Source organism: Magallana gigas, chromosome 3 (assembly GCF_963853765.1).
Source record: "Magallana gigas chromosome 3, xbMagGiga1.1, whole genome shotgun sequence".
In the NCBI taxonomy this organism is placed as follows: Eukaryota; Metazoa; Mollusca; class Bivalvia; order Ostreida; family Ostreidae; genus Magallana; species Magallana gigas.
In genome coordinates, this window is record NC_088855.1 from 26,822,182 (window position 1) to 26,839,658 (window position 17,477).

A 17,477-nucleotide genomic window follows, 5' to 3' on the forward strand; every position below is an offset into this window, starting at 1 on the left:
CAACTCATTTGTAAAATTTGATATTTCAAACAATACAAAGATATTTTTAGAGCTCTACTTAATTAATATCCTTGCAATATGCAAGCCGAGAAATCTTCCTTTGAATGTCAAATCTCAGGAACTGGAGGTTGGAAACATATTTAAACATAATGCAAAAAAAGCTAGAATTTTTTTTAATTTATCAATCCAAGTCTTGAATCTTATATAATTTATGTCGACATGCGATATTTAAACAATAAAATGCTTTCTTCGGTGATTCATTCGGGATATGAACGGGTAGCGACTCTGCAGAAAAAATACATAACCCGCGTTAGCGGGTTTATGTATTTTTTTCTGCAATGATCGCCACTTTCATAACCCACATGAATCATCAAAGAAAGCACTTTATTGTTTATATCAACATCTTTCTTTTAACTAATTACATGTAATAAATTGATAATGAAAAGTTAGTAAAATTCACTAAAATACTGTTAATGTACATAAGTACGTCAGCTAAAAGAAACAGCCAAATCGTCTCTTGTGACACTGAGTCTGACATCATCATGATTATGTCATGCAGTCCGCGATTTTACTTAGCTATAGGTCGCTGTAGTCTTCGACCAATCGATAAACAGGGCGTGCCAATTTCAGTCCTGTCAATTTCTCCGGCGTCAGTTTCAGCCGGCTGCTGTAGGTTTCGACCAATCGATAAACGGGGCGTGTAGATTTCAGTCTGGCTTTTTCTGTAGAGCTATGAATTAACTATAAGTTTCCGTAAGAAATAGAGGAAATAATACATGGTAGATATGTAAATATATAATTATATATCATTAATGTAACATATTTTATCGACGTTCAACTCATTCATGTCTCTGATGTCAACATGCAACATATTTATGTTGGCATGCGAATTAAATATGTTGACAAACAAACCACTTACAAATAAGTAAATTGCATGTTTCTCGAATTTCGACTAACACTTTTGGCATCTGAGTGTTATTTTACGAATAACTTTTGTACGACTTAACAAAGTCACGTGGTTAGAAAATCATGTGACTTTGTCATATGACTTTTAGCTATGGATGCGGCAAAATCGGTTGTGGTTTCGGTTTGTTTGCTGGGAGCTGTTTTATCCCAGTCAAACTGGGTATCACTCCAGGAAGCCAAGAAGTTGAATAGTAAAGCATGTTTCAAAAAAATGTTCCCAGAGGAGATCCGAGTAGGGTAAGAAGTATTAAAGTATTACGCAATTATAATATATTGCACAAAAACTTGAAAAAGTCTGATGTACATATTCATGTAGTTATTGTAGGCTCTCATACATGCCAACTTTTGAAAATCTCCATGGGGGATTTTACGCGCGACGGCATTTTCCTAGAAGGAAATTTTGCGGCATTTTGTCGTGTAATTGCTTTGTATAAACAATTGAACTCTTAGAAATTCATCTGTTTCTTTATCTATTTAACATTATCCTAATGTGTTTATCAAACAATCTCCTCTTTCAAATGAAATCATAAATAAAGTACATAACTTTATTTTCATATATTAAATCAATCTTTATTAAATCAATCTTTAAAATCTCAACAAACAATAAATAGTATGGTATAGCAGTTCAAAAAGCACTAAGTTCTGCAACGCAGTTGGCAAACAGGACCTCTGCTCTTGTGACATCTACAAAATAAAATGATTAATTAATTAAATTAAATATTAAAAAGCATTTATTGGTCAAGTTGCTATAAAAAGTGAAAGAAAGTATTTATAATTTTTTCCTGACTTAAAATTGTTTATAGCTTAATATTAAAAAATTTAGTAATACCTTCATCTTGCTCCAATTTTAATTTCACAAAGAAGTTGGTAGCAGCAGGTGGCTTGATGGATGGCTGTTTTCGTGTTCTTTGTAACATCATTCATTCCACCATGGTCTACCCTAAAATCCCTCAAAATAAAAAAAAAAAATTGTTACTCATAAAGTTTAACATATCTATTCTTCTTGTAGATAATGTATTAGCTGTCAATCTCTCCTAGTGTCATGTGTACACAATAGAATGTACCCTGCCAATAAATATATTCAATTGTACTATATATAAGTTAAACATACCTATTACACGGCAATATACATGGTTGTCATCCAATTACGATCCCGATAGTCATCCCGAAATCGGGAATCTGCCTCCCGATATTGGGATAAAAGTTTCGTTTTCTTTGGTGGTGTAACCCCATTCTTGTCGAAGTTTGTGTAAAAACTTAAAGTATGGCATTTTGCTGTTTATCCCGATACTTCCCGATTAATTACTATCAAAACATGCTCCTCATTAGGTTTGCAAATACCCAGACACAGGTAGCGTACAGGTAATTACATCAATTCACACATCCCGATATACACACACGCGATACAGGTAAACAGCAATGGCGGTCATAATCCCGCTTTTTGATTGGTCAGCGAAGACAAGCAGCGCGGGATTTGAAATTTTAGATGGAAATCGGGACTTATTGTCGTAAAACGTGTTGGATTTTTTGAGAATCGGGATTTCGGGGTATTTTGACAATCCCGATCGGGATATCGGGATTTGTATTTTTGACGACGTGAAATCGGGAGAATCCCGCAAAAATCGGGATAGTTGGCATGTATGGGCTCTCATAGACAGGTCCAATTATTAAATACAATCTTTGATTTAGGTATATAGATTGAATAAGCTATATAACTTTATAAAGCTATTCAGAATAGCGTGATAAAGTTATTTAAGTTTTTCACGAAAATGTTTATTATATAAGAAATAAAAAAAATCACAATTTACTTACTACTCCCATTAGAACCCTCCCTGGACCATTAAAAAAGTAACCATACTTAAACTGTTAAAGATAGATCTAAGATTGCAGCTTTTAATCACGTTTAAGCAAAAGATATATTTCCATTGTTTGGGTAACTGTCCTCCACTATGTGCATTGAGGCATGGAATGGACACACTTTGATTTAGTAATCTTTTACATGCATTGTTTACAGAACAGTTCAAAGTTGAAAACTATCACTGCACTAAAGTGCGATTTTATTATACATGGTGAAAAAATTACTCATTAAGAAATATGTATGACAAAATAACTAAATCAAGCTACTCTGAATAGCTGAATAAAGCTATATTTCTATAGTCTAGCTGTCCAAAGCTATATATTGATCTATAGACTGTCCCAAGCTATATATCTATAGTCTGTCCAAAGACATTTGGACAATTTTTAATAAAAATACACATACCTGTGATAGTAGCTGCAATAATGTAGCCCTCTCCGATTTTTTATATCTGATGTTTACTGGAGAGGGCTACAATTCCACAGGATCTCCGTAATGGTGCAAAATTATTTTTTTAATGCGGCTGACTTCGGTCTGAAAAGATCGAATTTATATTTGACTTCCTTTAGATAAAATGATTTTTTAATTCAGGTTGAACAAATTAACCGTATATAAATCAAAACCAGATAAAACACATCAGCATGTTTACTAGTCGTCTTTTTCAGCAGCCATGACAGTTCTCGCGTGATTTTGTGGGATGTACGCTTGGACTTTTGAAGGGCTTGATAACGTGAATGTCAGTGTAAATAATTGATCTTACCTCGTTATATCACTAAAACATCATTTAAGGAAATGGTATGTAATGGAAAATTCATATTTACCGCGTTAAATACGTTTAAAATAGGGGAATTCCTGTATTCAGTTTAAGATCCGCTCCTGAATTCTCATTGGCTGTCCCAAAACCGGTCAAGGTCAGTAAACATGGCGGACAAATTCAACTTTCGTTGTTGACATACACGAAAAATAACCGATATATGGACTGTACTTGATATTTTTGGATTAATTTAAGCCATAGACATCTACAACGTTTGAGTTCAGGTAAAAAATACAAATGTTATTGTCATTTATAAACGATTTGAGACGAAATCGTTGCGGGAGTGAATCACTCCCGCACTTGCACCATTACGGAGATCCTATGGAGTTGTAGCCCTCTCCCAAAAAAAAAAAAAAAAAAAATCGGGAGAGGGCTACATTATTGCAGCTACTGTGATAGTAATGCAATTAAAATACATGAAAGGGAAAATACCCAAGATAAAATCATTCACATAGTATCACTTTTCACTCTGAAAAATTCACAAGAACATAAACAAATTTCTTACAGAGAATGAGAAGGGGAATGTTGATATCTTTTCTCCATTCGGAAGTCACTCGAAATACCTAGCACAAATTTTCAACATTATCATCTGGGTCTGTAGCGATGCAAAATCCCAATAGACATCACACTTTTTAGCTGTGTATTAAAACCTGATAAGCTAGAGAGGGCAACTCAAAGGAGAAATCTTCAAAATTTTTCCTACTTTTGAATGAACATCATTTACTTGAAACAGGGAGGTATTTACAAATATTGAGTAATTAAGCAAAATGTGAATCAAGGATATCTTTGGATAGAGTTTAATTCAAGCTATGTAGCTAAATGAAGAGATTGTGATAATGTACAGGACTGATAGAGATCTGAAATTATTCATATTTTAAAACAATTAATGCTATAAATATAATTATCATTTCTTCTTTCTTGCAGTCTAATGAGCAATGAATCTGTCCAGTCATATATTTACATTGTTTATAGGCTTAATCCTTTCCTAATACGGTTTACTTTTAAGTTAGAGAAGATATATACTGTGCTGTTTTCAACCCTGTGCAGTATAAACTGAAATCTCCCCTACCCATGTAATAGAAACCTCAAGAATGTAATGTAACTGAAAAGGAGAAATGATGATGGACCATACACAAATTTTAGAACCCGGGCCTGCTGGATCTCTAGTCAGGTGCTCAACCAAGCTGATTGAACTTGGCTCTGAGGTTGATGCAGCAATTTAGGGCTAGTATAGGATAAATATATATATGACTAATTTTTTGCGAGGGATGCTTTAGGACATTCAGGAATCTAATATTTTTTCATGCAAATTTGATTGATTAATTTTGATATAATCCATGTGAATTTAAGTATCAATTATCAATTGTACATATAGACAAAAAAAAAAAAGAAAAAAATAATAAAGAAATTAAAAAAGCTGATCAGGAACCTCGTCACTGAAATGAGGAAAAATCACATCAGGAAATCTTGAATTGTACCGGTATATGATCTTTGAAGTACTGGTACATCTATTTCCTCCATCTGACAAAAGTTCAATTTTGAGATTCTAGATATGTCAGCAAAAGGAAGTCATAAACAGGAAAGTTTTATTCACATGATCAAATAAAATAAGTTTTTTTTCTTTCATCGAGGTTTACTGTACAGTTCCTATGTATACAATTTATTCCTGTTATCTGATGATCAACACTGTGTTCTTGTAGCATGAGCCCACGCCCACATGAGTACATGGATTTGAGCACCCTACCCGAAAGCTGGGACTGGAGAAACATCAATGGGACCAATTACTGTAGCACCACCCGAAACCAACACATACCCCAGTGTAAGTCAAAAATCAGTCACAGGGGAAGATACCCCATCCCAATATCTATAGGGATGATGCATTGATGACTGTCAGTTTGGTTGACTACAAAAAAAAACAAAACATCTTTATGTACAAGCACAGAAGGTACATATACATGTTTTAAAAATTGGAAGATAAAATTTGGAAATTGTGACAATGCCAGTTTTAGATGATAATTTATGTGTGAAGTGCCCCTCACGCAATAAAGATGCCACAGTTTTCATCTGTGCCAGGCACGGGATGGTTCTAAACAAACACTTCTTCAAAAAATTAAAGTTTCATTGTAAGATAAAGAGGAAATTTATTGAAATCTGAATAAAATTTATGGATGTGCATGCTTTTGGAATATGAATAAAATTAACTTATGCAATTAAATCTAACTTTGAGATTCTTGTGAACTCACTAAAACAGTTTTAATTTCATGGAAAAATGTTGCAAATCATAATTTAAAGAAGTTTGCAATGTATTAGTATACATTCTCCTAATTTTTAGATAGATTTATACAATAAGTTTATTTCTGACTCTTAATTTAAAGGTTTTTTTGCTCACTGAGATTAAGTCACAGGGAGCTATTATGCTATACCCTCGGTGTTGATGTCAGCGTCGTGTCCAGACCTGGTAAAAGTTTTTAGAGCAGGTCCTGTATCTAAGTTATTACTTTTCCTACCTTTACCAAACTTGCATGGATGATGCACCTGGACCTACTTATGGACTTGAAAGACTTGGATGCTAAATCTGAGACATGAATTTCAGATGCTGGAGGAGGTTGAGGTTTTTGGAGCATGTTAAGTTTTTGGGGCAGATGCCCTTTGATGACCATATCAAACTTCTAGTCCTTACTTCACCAATCTTGTATGGATAGTGTGTCTTTTGAAACTTATGCATTTGACAGGCTTGAATACTGAATCAGAGACATAGGTTTTGGATGCTGGAGGAGGTTAAGATTTTTGAACTTGGTTAAATATTTTGGAGCAGGTGCCTTTTGATGACTATATCTTACTTACTACTGGTCCCAACTTTACCATGCTTGCATGGATGGTGTGTTTTATGATAATGATGCACTTGAAAGGCTTGAAAGCTGAATCTGAGCCAAAGGATTTGGATGCTGGAGGAGCTTAAGGTTTTTAGTGCAGGTGCCCTTTGATGGCCATAGCTTAGGCCACACCGATATAATTTCTTGTTCATTGGATCCCGCACGCTTGTATTCAAATAAAACTGTACAAATAATATTATATATAATATATATAATATCATATTAAATTAATTTTCCTCTTTTAGGAAATTCTGCTCTGTTTTCTGTTCCATTTCCGGTCTATTTTTCGTATTTTAAAATAGTTTTATTTTATAAATGAAAAACAAGTAGAAAAAATATAATAGTCCGCACAAATTTATTATTTGTTTGCTGCCTAAAAACTTAAAAATTTAATTTTATTATTAAATCCCTCGCCCGTTTGTATTATTTAAGGAATGAATTTAATATTTATTTGTTTTATACGATATAAAATGGTTTTGGGCAGTTTATGCTTTATAAACCGATAAGCGGTTCATAAAAAAGCGTAAACTGTTTCAAACCATTTAATATCGTATAAAACTAATAAATATTGAAATCATTGCTTAGAATTTAATTTTTTTTACTCTTCATTGTAGATAAAAACGGTCATTCGACCTTTAAATGACGTAAAATTGTACAAAATTCAAACGTAACGTCAAGCGTATTGATACGTTTTTGGCGTTAGTCTTACTATGACATAGTCAACATTCTACAATATAAAATAATTTTTTAGCCAATCAGAAAGCGCATTACAACCAGAATTAAATTATTTTTCATTTGATGCTTGACGAACAAGAAATTATATTGGTGTGGCCTTAGTTACTACTGGTCCAATCTTCATCATACTTGCATAATTGGTGCATCTAATATTGTCTCAGACATTACCTTGGGGCAATGAAATTATCAAAACATCCATAATAACATGAGTATAAGTAACTTCAACGCTTGACTATTGCAGACTGTGGTTCTTGCTGGGGAATGGGGTCCACTAGTGCCCTGGCTGACAGAATCAACATCAAGCGGAAAGGGGCGTGGCCCTCCGCCTACCTCTCGGTGCAGAATGTGATAGACTGTGGGAATGCTGGAAGCTGCGAGGGTGGTGACGATGTAGGAGTGTGGAAGTACGCTCACTCCCACGGAATCCCCGACGAAACCTGCAACAATTATCAGGCCAAAGATCAAAGTAAAAAGACTCAATTAATATCTGACAGCTGTCAAATTTGATCAAGGAAATGTCTTGCTACAATAATTTGGTATTCTAAAGGTGTTCTACAAAGTAATGTGTAACCTACTTGTAGAGGTAGCTTTAAATGAGGGTCTGATTTTGATATTTAGGGTGTTAGGGCAGGTTTGAGGGTTTTTTTTTGTAGTTTAAAGTGTGTCATATTTGATTTTCTTTGTGTAAATCTTTCAAATAGACTCACTTTCAGTGGCACTATAGTCTGAAATTATGGGCTTCTGAATTTTTTGGCCAAGATCAGCTAAGTATAAGAGCAATGTTTATTGAATTGTAGAATGTGATACATTCAACCAGTGTGGAACGTGTGTCACATTCGGCAAGTGTTTCCAGCTGAGCAACTACACCTTGTGGAAAGTGTCAGACTACGGAACTGTGAAAGGCAGGGATAAAATGATGGCAGAGATTTATAAAAATGGGCCAATCAGGTAAGGGAAGAAAAGTGCTGTAAACAACAAGTGTGGGAAAAACCTGAACAAAAACAAAACCCCTGCAGACTTAATCAAATGATGTAAATATCTAGCACTTCAACCTGCACTTGTTTGTGTAATTTATTTAATGACATTTCAATTTGTGCAAAGTCACTTTTGTTTATAGATATCGTATATCCTATGAATGTTAACAAGTGCAAAAATCTGATGATTACTCATGAACATAATAAAAATGGTGTCACATCAAATTTTATACGATATTGTATTGTAATCGGGTTTTTAGCTCACCTGAACCGAAGGTTCAAGTGAGCTTTTCTGATCACCCGTTGTCCGTCGTCCGTCCGTCCGTCCGTCCGTCTGTCTGTCTGTCCGTCCGTCTGTAAACTTTTCACATTTTCAACTTCTTCTCAAAAACCACCAGGCCAAATTTAACCAAATTTGGTACAAAGCATCCTTATGGAAAGGGGGTTATAAATTGTTAAAATAAAGGGCACAGCCCTTTTCAAAAGGGAGATAATTGCGAAACAGTAAGTATAGGGTGCATGTCTTTAAAAATCTTCTTCTCAAGAACCACTGCACCAGAAATGCCAATATTTACACAAAAGCTTGTATATATAGTGAAGATTCTAAATTGTAACAATCGTGACCCTCGGACCAAAACTGGGGCCCCAGGCGGGGTTCAAAGTTTAACATAGAAATACATAGGAAAATGTTTTAAAAATCTTCTTCTCAAGAACCACTGCACCAGAAATGCCAATATTTACACAAAAGCTTTTATATATAGTGAAGATTCTAAATTGTAACAATCGTGACCCTCGGACTAAAACTGGGGCCCCAGGCGGGGTTCAAAGTTTAACATAGAACTACATATGGAAAATGTTTAAAAAATCTTCTTCTCAAGAACCACTGCACCAGAAATGCCAATATTTACACAAAAGCTTTTATATATAGAGAAGATTCTAAATTGTTAAAATCGTGACCCTCGGACCAAAACTGGGGCCCAAGGTGGGGTTCAAAGTTTAACATAGAAATACATAGGAAAATGTTTAAAAAATCTTCTTCTCAAGAACCACTGCACCAGAAATGCCAATATTTACACAAAAGCTTTTATATATAGTGAAGATTCTAAATTGTAACAATCGTGACCCTCGGACTAAAACTGGGGCCCCAGGCGGGGTTCAAAGTTTAACATAGAACTACATATGGAAAATGTTAAAAAATCTTCTTCTCAAGAACCACTGCACCAGAAATGCCAATATTTACACAAAAGCTTGTATATATAGTGAAGATTCTAAATTGTAAAAATCGTGACCCTCGGACCAAAACTGGGGCCCCAGGCGGGGTTCAAAGTTTAACATAGAAATACATAGGAAAATGTTTAAAAAATCTTCTTCTCAAGAACCACTGCACCAGAAATGCCAATATTTACACAAAAGCTTTTATATATAGAGAAGATTCTAAATTGTTAAAATCGTGACCCTCGGACCAAAACTGGGGCCCAAGGTGGGGTTCAAAGTTTAACATAGAAATACATAGGAAAATGTTTAAAAAATCTTCTTCTCAAGAACCACTGCACCAGAAATGCCAATATTTACACATAAGCTTGTATACATAGTGAAGATTCTAAATTGTAAAAATCGTGACCCTCGGACCAAAAATGGGGCCCCAGGCGGGGTTCAAAGTTTAACATAGAAATACATAGGAAAATGTTTTAAAAATCTTCTTCTCAAGAACCACTTCACCAGAAATGCCAATATTTACACAAAAGCTTGTATATATAGTGAAGATTCTAAATTGTAACAATCGTGACCCTCGGACCAAAACTGGGGCCCCAGGCGGGGTTCAAAGTTTAAAATAGAAATACCTTAGGAAAATGTTTTAAAAATCTTCTTCTCAAGAACCACTGCACCAGAAATGCCAATATTTACACAAAAGCTTGTATGTATAATGAAGATTCTAAATTGTAGAAATCGTGACCCTCAGACCAAAACTGCAGCCCCAGGCGGGGTTCAAAGTTTAAATAGAACTACATATGAAAAATGTTTAAAAATTTTCTTCTCAAAAACCACTTCACCAAAAATGCCAATACATACACAAAAGGTTGTATATATAGTGAAGATTGTAAAAATTGTGACCCCCGAACAAAAAGTGGGGCCCCAGTAGGGGTTTAGATTTTAACATATATAGGAAAATGTTTTAAAATCTTCTTCTCAAGAACTATAGTGCAACTGTTTGGGATATTACTATGCATACATGTACATCCTTAAATAATGAAGATTCAAAAAATTGTACAGACCCTGAAACGTACTACTACACCACACGCTCGCTGCACGCTCGCTACACGCTCGCTAAACGGTTCACACGAAACGCTGAACGGTTTACACGAAACGCTGCACGCTTTGCCCGAAACGCTAAACGATTTACACGAAACGCTGAACGGTTTACACGAAACGATTCTCGCACGAAACGATTTGCTCGCTTTTCACACGCTTTGGACACGCTTTTATCCTGATCGATTCGGGTCCTCTCGGATTTTTACCCTGACTCTGTTAGTAAGAATTAATTTTAAGAAAACACGAAATAATAGAAATACTGATATTAGAAACATATATGTACATAAGTATTGAATTGATTTATTTAATTAATTTGGTACTTATATTTAAAGCAAAAAATTATTTATTCACAGAATTAGCCAAAATTATTACTTCTATAAATATTTTTATTGCTCAAAAGAAATATCGATGATTCTTGTTAGTACCGTAAATAATAAATATTTCAGAGAAAAAAGTTACCGTAACACAATATTCAATACCAAAAATAAAATCTGTATGATTACAAACTGATATCGGTTTTTTCAGTATTCAACGGGATTTGTTTTTTCTTCTCACATTAATATTTTTATTGGTTTCAGAGAATACAATGTAAAAATACTAACTGTAAATAAACCTGTGATTATTTACATTGATAATTTGGTTTCCCAGTATTCGGCGGGATTTGTTTTTTCTTCTCACATTAATATTTTTATTGGTTTCAGAGAATACGATGTAAAAATAATTACTGTAAATAAACCTGTAATTATTTACATTGATAATTTTGAAAGTTGTGTAAAATCTAATTAGTCACATAAGTTAGAAAAATGCTATAAAACAACCGACTAATTTTTTTTTATGTCGAATCATTCGCGTAAATAAATGTTCCGTAAATAATATCACAGAGAAAAAGCAATAGATTAAACACTAAAGAAAGTTGTCATTTCTATTTCGGATTTCGAAAAGAACAAAAAATAAAAAATGATTTAGATTTTTGTCTTAATATTCGTATACATAACCGGCACCCCGCATAACGGCGTAGAATATATCTATCATAATCTATTTGAATTTAGTACCATGCATATAGATTCCCATAATAATTAATTGCATGTGTACATTTTAGGAAAATTTCAGTGTGTTAATAACTTGTTGTTTTCCGTTATCAGTGTTTAAATAATTAAAATAATAACTTGTAGAAATATTTTTAATCGGGATTCAAAAGAATTTACTTCCCGCATTTCATAGAAATGAACGGTATATTTTCTTTCTACATGTATGTTTACATTTAATTTTGTTCAAATTAATGTTACATGTAAATAATCGATCATTGACATTGTGTGCATCAACAAATACTGATTCTGACTACCTTGAAGTCATTAAATTTCTATTGGCTATTGACAAAAAAAAAGAGACGCGTGACCATCCAATGAAAACGAATACACAGAGTTTGATTGACAGGTTCAGCCAGGTGCAGGTCTTACCCGATGTCCGAGGTTATGTGTACTGGTTGTACACAGCCGAATAGTCTCAGTGACTAGTCTTCTTTCAATACGCGTACTTTTCTTTTGTTTGTTATTTCAATTTTGTAAAAAGATAAGTATATCATTTCTTATAGATTTTTTTCACGAGAATATCTCAAAGGAGTTTTGCCAATCAGTTTAAAGTAATGTTTAACACGAGCGCTATTTTAAAACAATTAAATTTTCAGAGAGTTCCGAATGAAATCTGATGAACGTTTCACACGGTTCTCGCACGCTTTGCCCGAAACGATTTACACGCTTTGCCCGAAACGCTGCACGCTTTGCCCGAAACGCTAAACGGTTTACACGAAACGCTTCACGATTCACACGAAACGCTAAACGGTTTACACGAAACGTTTCTCGCACGAAAGTCGCACGCTTTTTTGGTGTAGTAGTACGTTTCAGGGTCTGTAACTCCCGGACAATTGATGGGCACCAAGAGGGGTTCAAAATTTAAACATTTTAAAAAACATAAAGGAAAAGTTTAAAAATTTTCTTCTCAAGAACTACAATGTTTTAGTTTGTGGAATTTCTATGCCTTCGCTTATGTAGATTCCTAATTGGTAAAATCGTGACCCCCGGACCAATACTGGGGCCCCAAGATGGGGTCAAAGTTTATTATAGAAATATAAAGGTAACATGTTAAAAAAATCTTCTTCTCGAGAACTACAATGCTTCAATTTGTGAGATAACTATCATGCATACAACCTTGGATAATGAAGGTTCAACAGTTTTAAAATAGTGACCCCTGGACTAATACTAGGGACCCAAGATGGGTTTAAAGTTAAATGTAGAAGTACCGGTATATATGGAAAATGTTTAAAAATCTTCTTTTCGAGAACTACAATGCATCAATTTGTCAGATAACTACGTAAGCACCCTCAAATGTGTAGATTCGAAATCATAAAAGCCATGACCTCAATCTGATACTGGGGCCCCAAGAGGTGTTCAAAGTTTAGCATAGAAATATAGAGGGAAAATATTGAAAGAACTATAATGCTTCAGCTTGTGAGATAACTATGCAAGCATCCTTAATAATGTAGATTCCAAATAATTAAAACTTTAGCCCTTGACTAATACTGTGGCCCCAAGAGGGGTTCAAAGTTTAACATAGAAAGATATATTGAAAATGTTTTTAATAAGTTTTTCTCGAGAACTATAATGCTACAGTTTGTGAGATTACTATGCAAGGATCCTCAAATTGTGTAAACTCTAATGTAGTGGAACCAAGAGTTATCTTTCTTGATGTTCTGTACAGTCTGAGAGTTATTCCTCTTGAAGTGGAACTCTGCTACATTCAGTTTTTCAGGTTGTGTACGTGCGGTCCCACCGCAGTGCTACACATTTTCATTCCTATGTTACTATTTATGTTGTTCAAGCCAACCATAAACCTCGGACCATAACTGGGTCCCCAGAAAGGGGTTCAATGTTTAAAATAGAAAAAGCATATGCTACGAAATGTAATGTTACAAGGAACTGCTGTTCAGGTGAGCGATGTGGCCCATGGGCCTCTTGTTTGCATTATCGGGTTCAAAGTCATGAATAATCTATTAAGTGGGATATCCCATGAATTTTCGAATTGTTTAGCTCACCAGAGCTGTTTGTCAGCCTGAGGAGTCTCTCTGTGTGTCTGTTCCTAAACATTTGACACTTTTAGCCTCTTCTTTAGAATCACTTGGCCATGCAATATTAACATAACTCGGCATAAAGCATCCTTCATTAAAATATTAGGCCAGTCCTCTTTAAAGGGGAGGTAATGGGGGGAGTTACCGTAATAAAGCGTGAGAGTTTAAATTTTTTTCTCACACCAAATAGCTTGCTGTCATATTAAAGCTTCTTCTTGATACTTGATATGGTAGAATTAAGTTCTTTCAAATTTTTATCCCAAATGGTTTAGAAGAGGAGGAGCCCTATTGGGGGGGGGGGGGGTGTTATACAAGAGATAATGAGAAAATTACTATTAAACTAAGAAACAAAACATTCACATATCTGTTAACTTTTCAAGCTGCATTGTGAGAAGTAGGAAATAGGTTTAATGTGGGAGATTTTAATTTTTTAAGCCATTTTGGCATGACTCTTCCGCAAGATGTGGGAAGGTTAACTGGAATGCATTGATTGTAATAATAAGTAAACCTACTTTTTGAAATTTAATCAATAGAAGTGGCATACTTAGAAAATACTAAGTGAATGTTGTAGCGAGATAGCAAGCAACGGCTATATCATTCGGACATCAATTTCAGCAATTGACAAACAAAATTTATATATGGAATTTATCGATCATGTATAAACCATATTAGGTCAACTACAAACCATGTAACTTATAATCCCATGACAAAGGGGCCATTTCAAAAGTAGATAAAAATTTGAAGCATTACATTTTCATGTCATGATTTTTTATTCTTTATTTTTTGCTGTTATTTTATTATTTGATTTATGATGTTTATACAATTGTGCTTTTTACTTCCACATAATTATAAACAGTGTTTTGCTTCATTGAAGTTGTGGCATTGATGCAACAGAAAAACTAGAGGCATATCAAGGTGGAATATACACAGAAAAGAAAATGCTCCCAGAGGTAAGAGAACTTTGAAATATGTTCCGGTTTATTTAATAATTTTATGCAAATACTTTCATATTCTATTATTTTATGTTTCATTTCCTTGCCCAAAAAGGGAACTTGAATGTGTTAAATTTGCCCTAATTTTTTTTTAAAGAAAGTATTTCAAGTATGATACTGTATATTATTTTGCTTTATTTAAAATAAGTTTAAATAAGACAATAGTATATACCAGTAGATGCAGCTTTTCTTGAAATTCATTTAAAGTTTACAAAAGTGTTACAGTACTTTTGCTTGAATATTTTATCATAAAAATCAATAAGCCCATCTTCAGTAATACTTGCCTAAGTTATGTACTGGTAGACCAAAAATTCACCTAAAATATGCCACTTTATAGCCAAATGAAAATATTAGGAAAAGGCAAGGTAACTTTATGATAGTTTTTAGTAAACTCAGGTGACGTATTGCTATTCGTTTTCGTCCGTCGTCATGCGACGTTCGTCGTTCTTCGTGCGCTAACAATTTTAACTTCTTAAAAACTACAAGGCTGATTGTTACCATTTTTAATGTGAGGCATCTCTTTGGTAAGAGGAATCTAATTGTGAGATCCGTGGCTCTACCACCCCCGGGGCACCACAAGTGGGGCCAAATATGCAAAAAAAGCCAAAATTTTCAAAAATCTTCTTCTCTACTCCCAAACATGTGAGGAAAAAACTGGTTGCATGGTTATGATGTCCATGAAGCCTTCTACCAAAATTGTGAAAATCATGGCCCCTGGGTCAGGGCTTTTGGCTCTAGGGTGGGGCCAATATGGCCATATAGTAAAAATGTATTAACTCTTAGAAAATCTTCTTCTCAACTCCCATATTTATTTGTTAAAAACTAAATGCATGATTATGATGTCCATGAAGCCCTCTACCAAAATTGTGAAATTCATGACCCCTGTGTCAGGGGTTCAGACTCTGGGGTGGGGCCAATATGGCCATAGAGTAAAAATGTATTAAATCTTAAAAAATCTTTTCTTTACTCCCAAACAAGTGGGCAAAAAACTAAATACATGGTTATGATGTCCACTAACTCCTCTACCTAAATTATGAAATTCATGACCCCTGGGTCAGGGGTTCAGGACAAGGGGGGGGGGGGGGGCAATATGGTTATATAGTGTTAATGCATATTATGTTTTAAAATCTTCTTCCCCATTCTCATACATCTGTATGAAAAACTGACTTCATAATTATGTTTACCAGGAAGTCCTCAACTAAAATTTTAAATTTCATGTTCTCTGGAGTATGGGTTTTGACTCTAGGGCAGGGCCAAAATGGATGTATAATTGTTAATGCATATAATGTTTAAACATTTTAAAAATTTTCTTTACTCCAACACCTGAAAGGAAAACTGAATTCATGATTTTGTAGACCAGATCTTTAAGTTTTTTGCGAAAATTATAGGTTTTATAGATTTTTTTTAAAGATTTCAGGCAGGGAGGTGGTCGTCATTACAAATTTATAATTTTTCTACTCCAGAATGAAACCAAATTAAATGAATATATGAGACTCCTAGACAAGTTTGTGCATGGGTTATGCTACTGGCCTCTTGTTTAGTAATTTAGGGTAGATGGATCAATTGAGAATCATGATATAACTTCACTATTATTTATACAAAGTATGATGTTGAATTATGACAGTCTTTATTAAGAGCAATTTTATGCCCCTGTCTTATAAAATCATGAAAGAAATTACCGGTAGTGAAAAGCCTGTTGTTTCATAAATAATACATGTACAATATGTCATCAGATATTTATTTTTTCTGTTTCCAAGGTAAATCATATTGTGTCAGTAGCTGGATGGGGAGTGGATCCCGCCACAAAAACCGAGTTTTGGATCGTGAGAAACTCCTGGGGAGATCCTTGGGTGAGTGAATCACTGATGTGATGTACCGTATGTGCATCATGTGAATAAATGAGCAAATCGGTGTAGTCAAGTGAGCACATGTAATTGACAAAGTGTAGTCAAGTAAATACCCATGTGAATCACTAAAAGTGTGTAGTCTTGTGAATAATAGGGTGAAATCAAGTGAAAAAATTAACCATATGTAGTCAGTTAATTAACTATGTAAAATCAAATGAATGCCGAGAAATGCCATTTCTCGACCTCGGAGGTTATTCTGCAGCATTCACGAAAAAATCGTACTTTATTTCTTTAAGTGAATACCAATTTTATGTTATCTATTTTAAAATTTTTGCTTGTGCTAATAACAACTGTTAAGGTTTTCTTTTTTGTGTAGGGAGAGCATGGATGGTTGAGAATTGTCACGAGTGCCTACAATGGAGGGAAAGGCAATGACTACAATCTGGCCATTGAGTCCAGGTGTGCCTATGGAGATCCCATCATTCCACCAGGATATTGAACCAGCAGAAAAACTTCCTCAATTATCTCTCAACAAGGAAAATGACTTGCAATTTTATCTCACTATTTGTCCAATTTCTAGTTTTTGTACTTTGCTATTTTTCTATACTTACAAAATCTGATAATTTATACCGGAACATTTTGATTTTTGGATTATGGATGTAACATGTTTATGGTGAATTTGTTTTAGTCTACATCCATGAAAAAAAAGCAAAATTGAAGTTATAGTACATAGAAATGCTTTTCATGGTACATGTACTCTTTTGTTTTTGTTTCATTACACGGTTGTACACATGCTAGATGCTTTTTAGTACACAGTTTGTGATGTAGATTATACCGGTTTACTCCATGGTAAGGTGAAGATTGTTAACCAGAAATTTATTTTCAAACTTTTGTCTGATCATTGCAAAATGAAAAATTATTGGTAAATTGTAAAAAGTATTTTATATACCGGTATATGTAAAAGTTAAAAATAAAGTTGGTATTTTTCAA

The 17,477-nt window shown here is 34.2% G+C and overlaps 1 protein-coding gene and 1 long non-coding RNA gene across 2 annotated transcripts; one reads left to right on the forward strand and one right to left on the reverse strand.

The window, feature by feature from the left end:
* The first annotated feature begins 1,028 nt into the window (after nt 1-1,028).
* LOC105327153 (cathepsin Z) lies at nt 1,029-17,477 on the forward strand. Its single transcript, XM_034481740.2, has 7 exons — nt 1,029-1,203; nt 5,336-5,454; nt 7,485-7,709; nt 8,041-8,191; nt 14,523-14,598; nt 16,398-16,490; nt 16,864-17,477. Exons 1-7 carry the CDS (start codon nt 1,058-1,060, stop codon nt 16,984-16,986), a joined length of 933 nt encoding a protein of 310 aa, XP_034337631.2. The 5' UTR covers nt 1,029-1,057; the 3' UTR covers nt 16,987-17,477.
* LOC105345385 (uncharacterized) lies at nt 1,285-2,618 on the reverse strand. Its single transcript, XR_010711981.1, has 3 exons — nt 2,078-2,618; nt 1,796-1,915; nt 1,285-1,650 (listed from the first exon to the last, which is right to left on the reverse strand). It is a non-coding gene; the product is annotated as an uncharacterized lncRNA (long non-coding RNA).

What these genes read in the sequence shown, in the direction of transcription:
- LOC105327153 (XM_034481740.2), top strand. Translation starts at nt 1,058, where the DNA reads ATGGATGCGGCAAAATCGGTTGTGGTTTCGGTTTGTTTGCTGGGAGCT. An exon ending in AAACCAACACATACCCCAGT is followed by an intron (nt 5,455 to 7,484) that starts GTAAGTCAAAAA and finishes TGACTATTGCAG; the next exon opens with ACTGTGGTTCTTGCTGGGGA. An exon ending in TTATCAGGCCAAAGATCAAA is followed by an intron (nt 7,710 to 8,040) that starts GTAAAAAGACTC and finishes ATTGAATTGTAG; the next exon opens with AATGTGATACATTCAACCAG.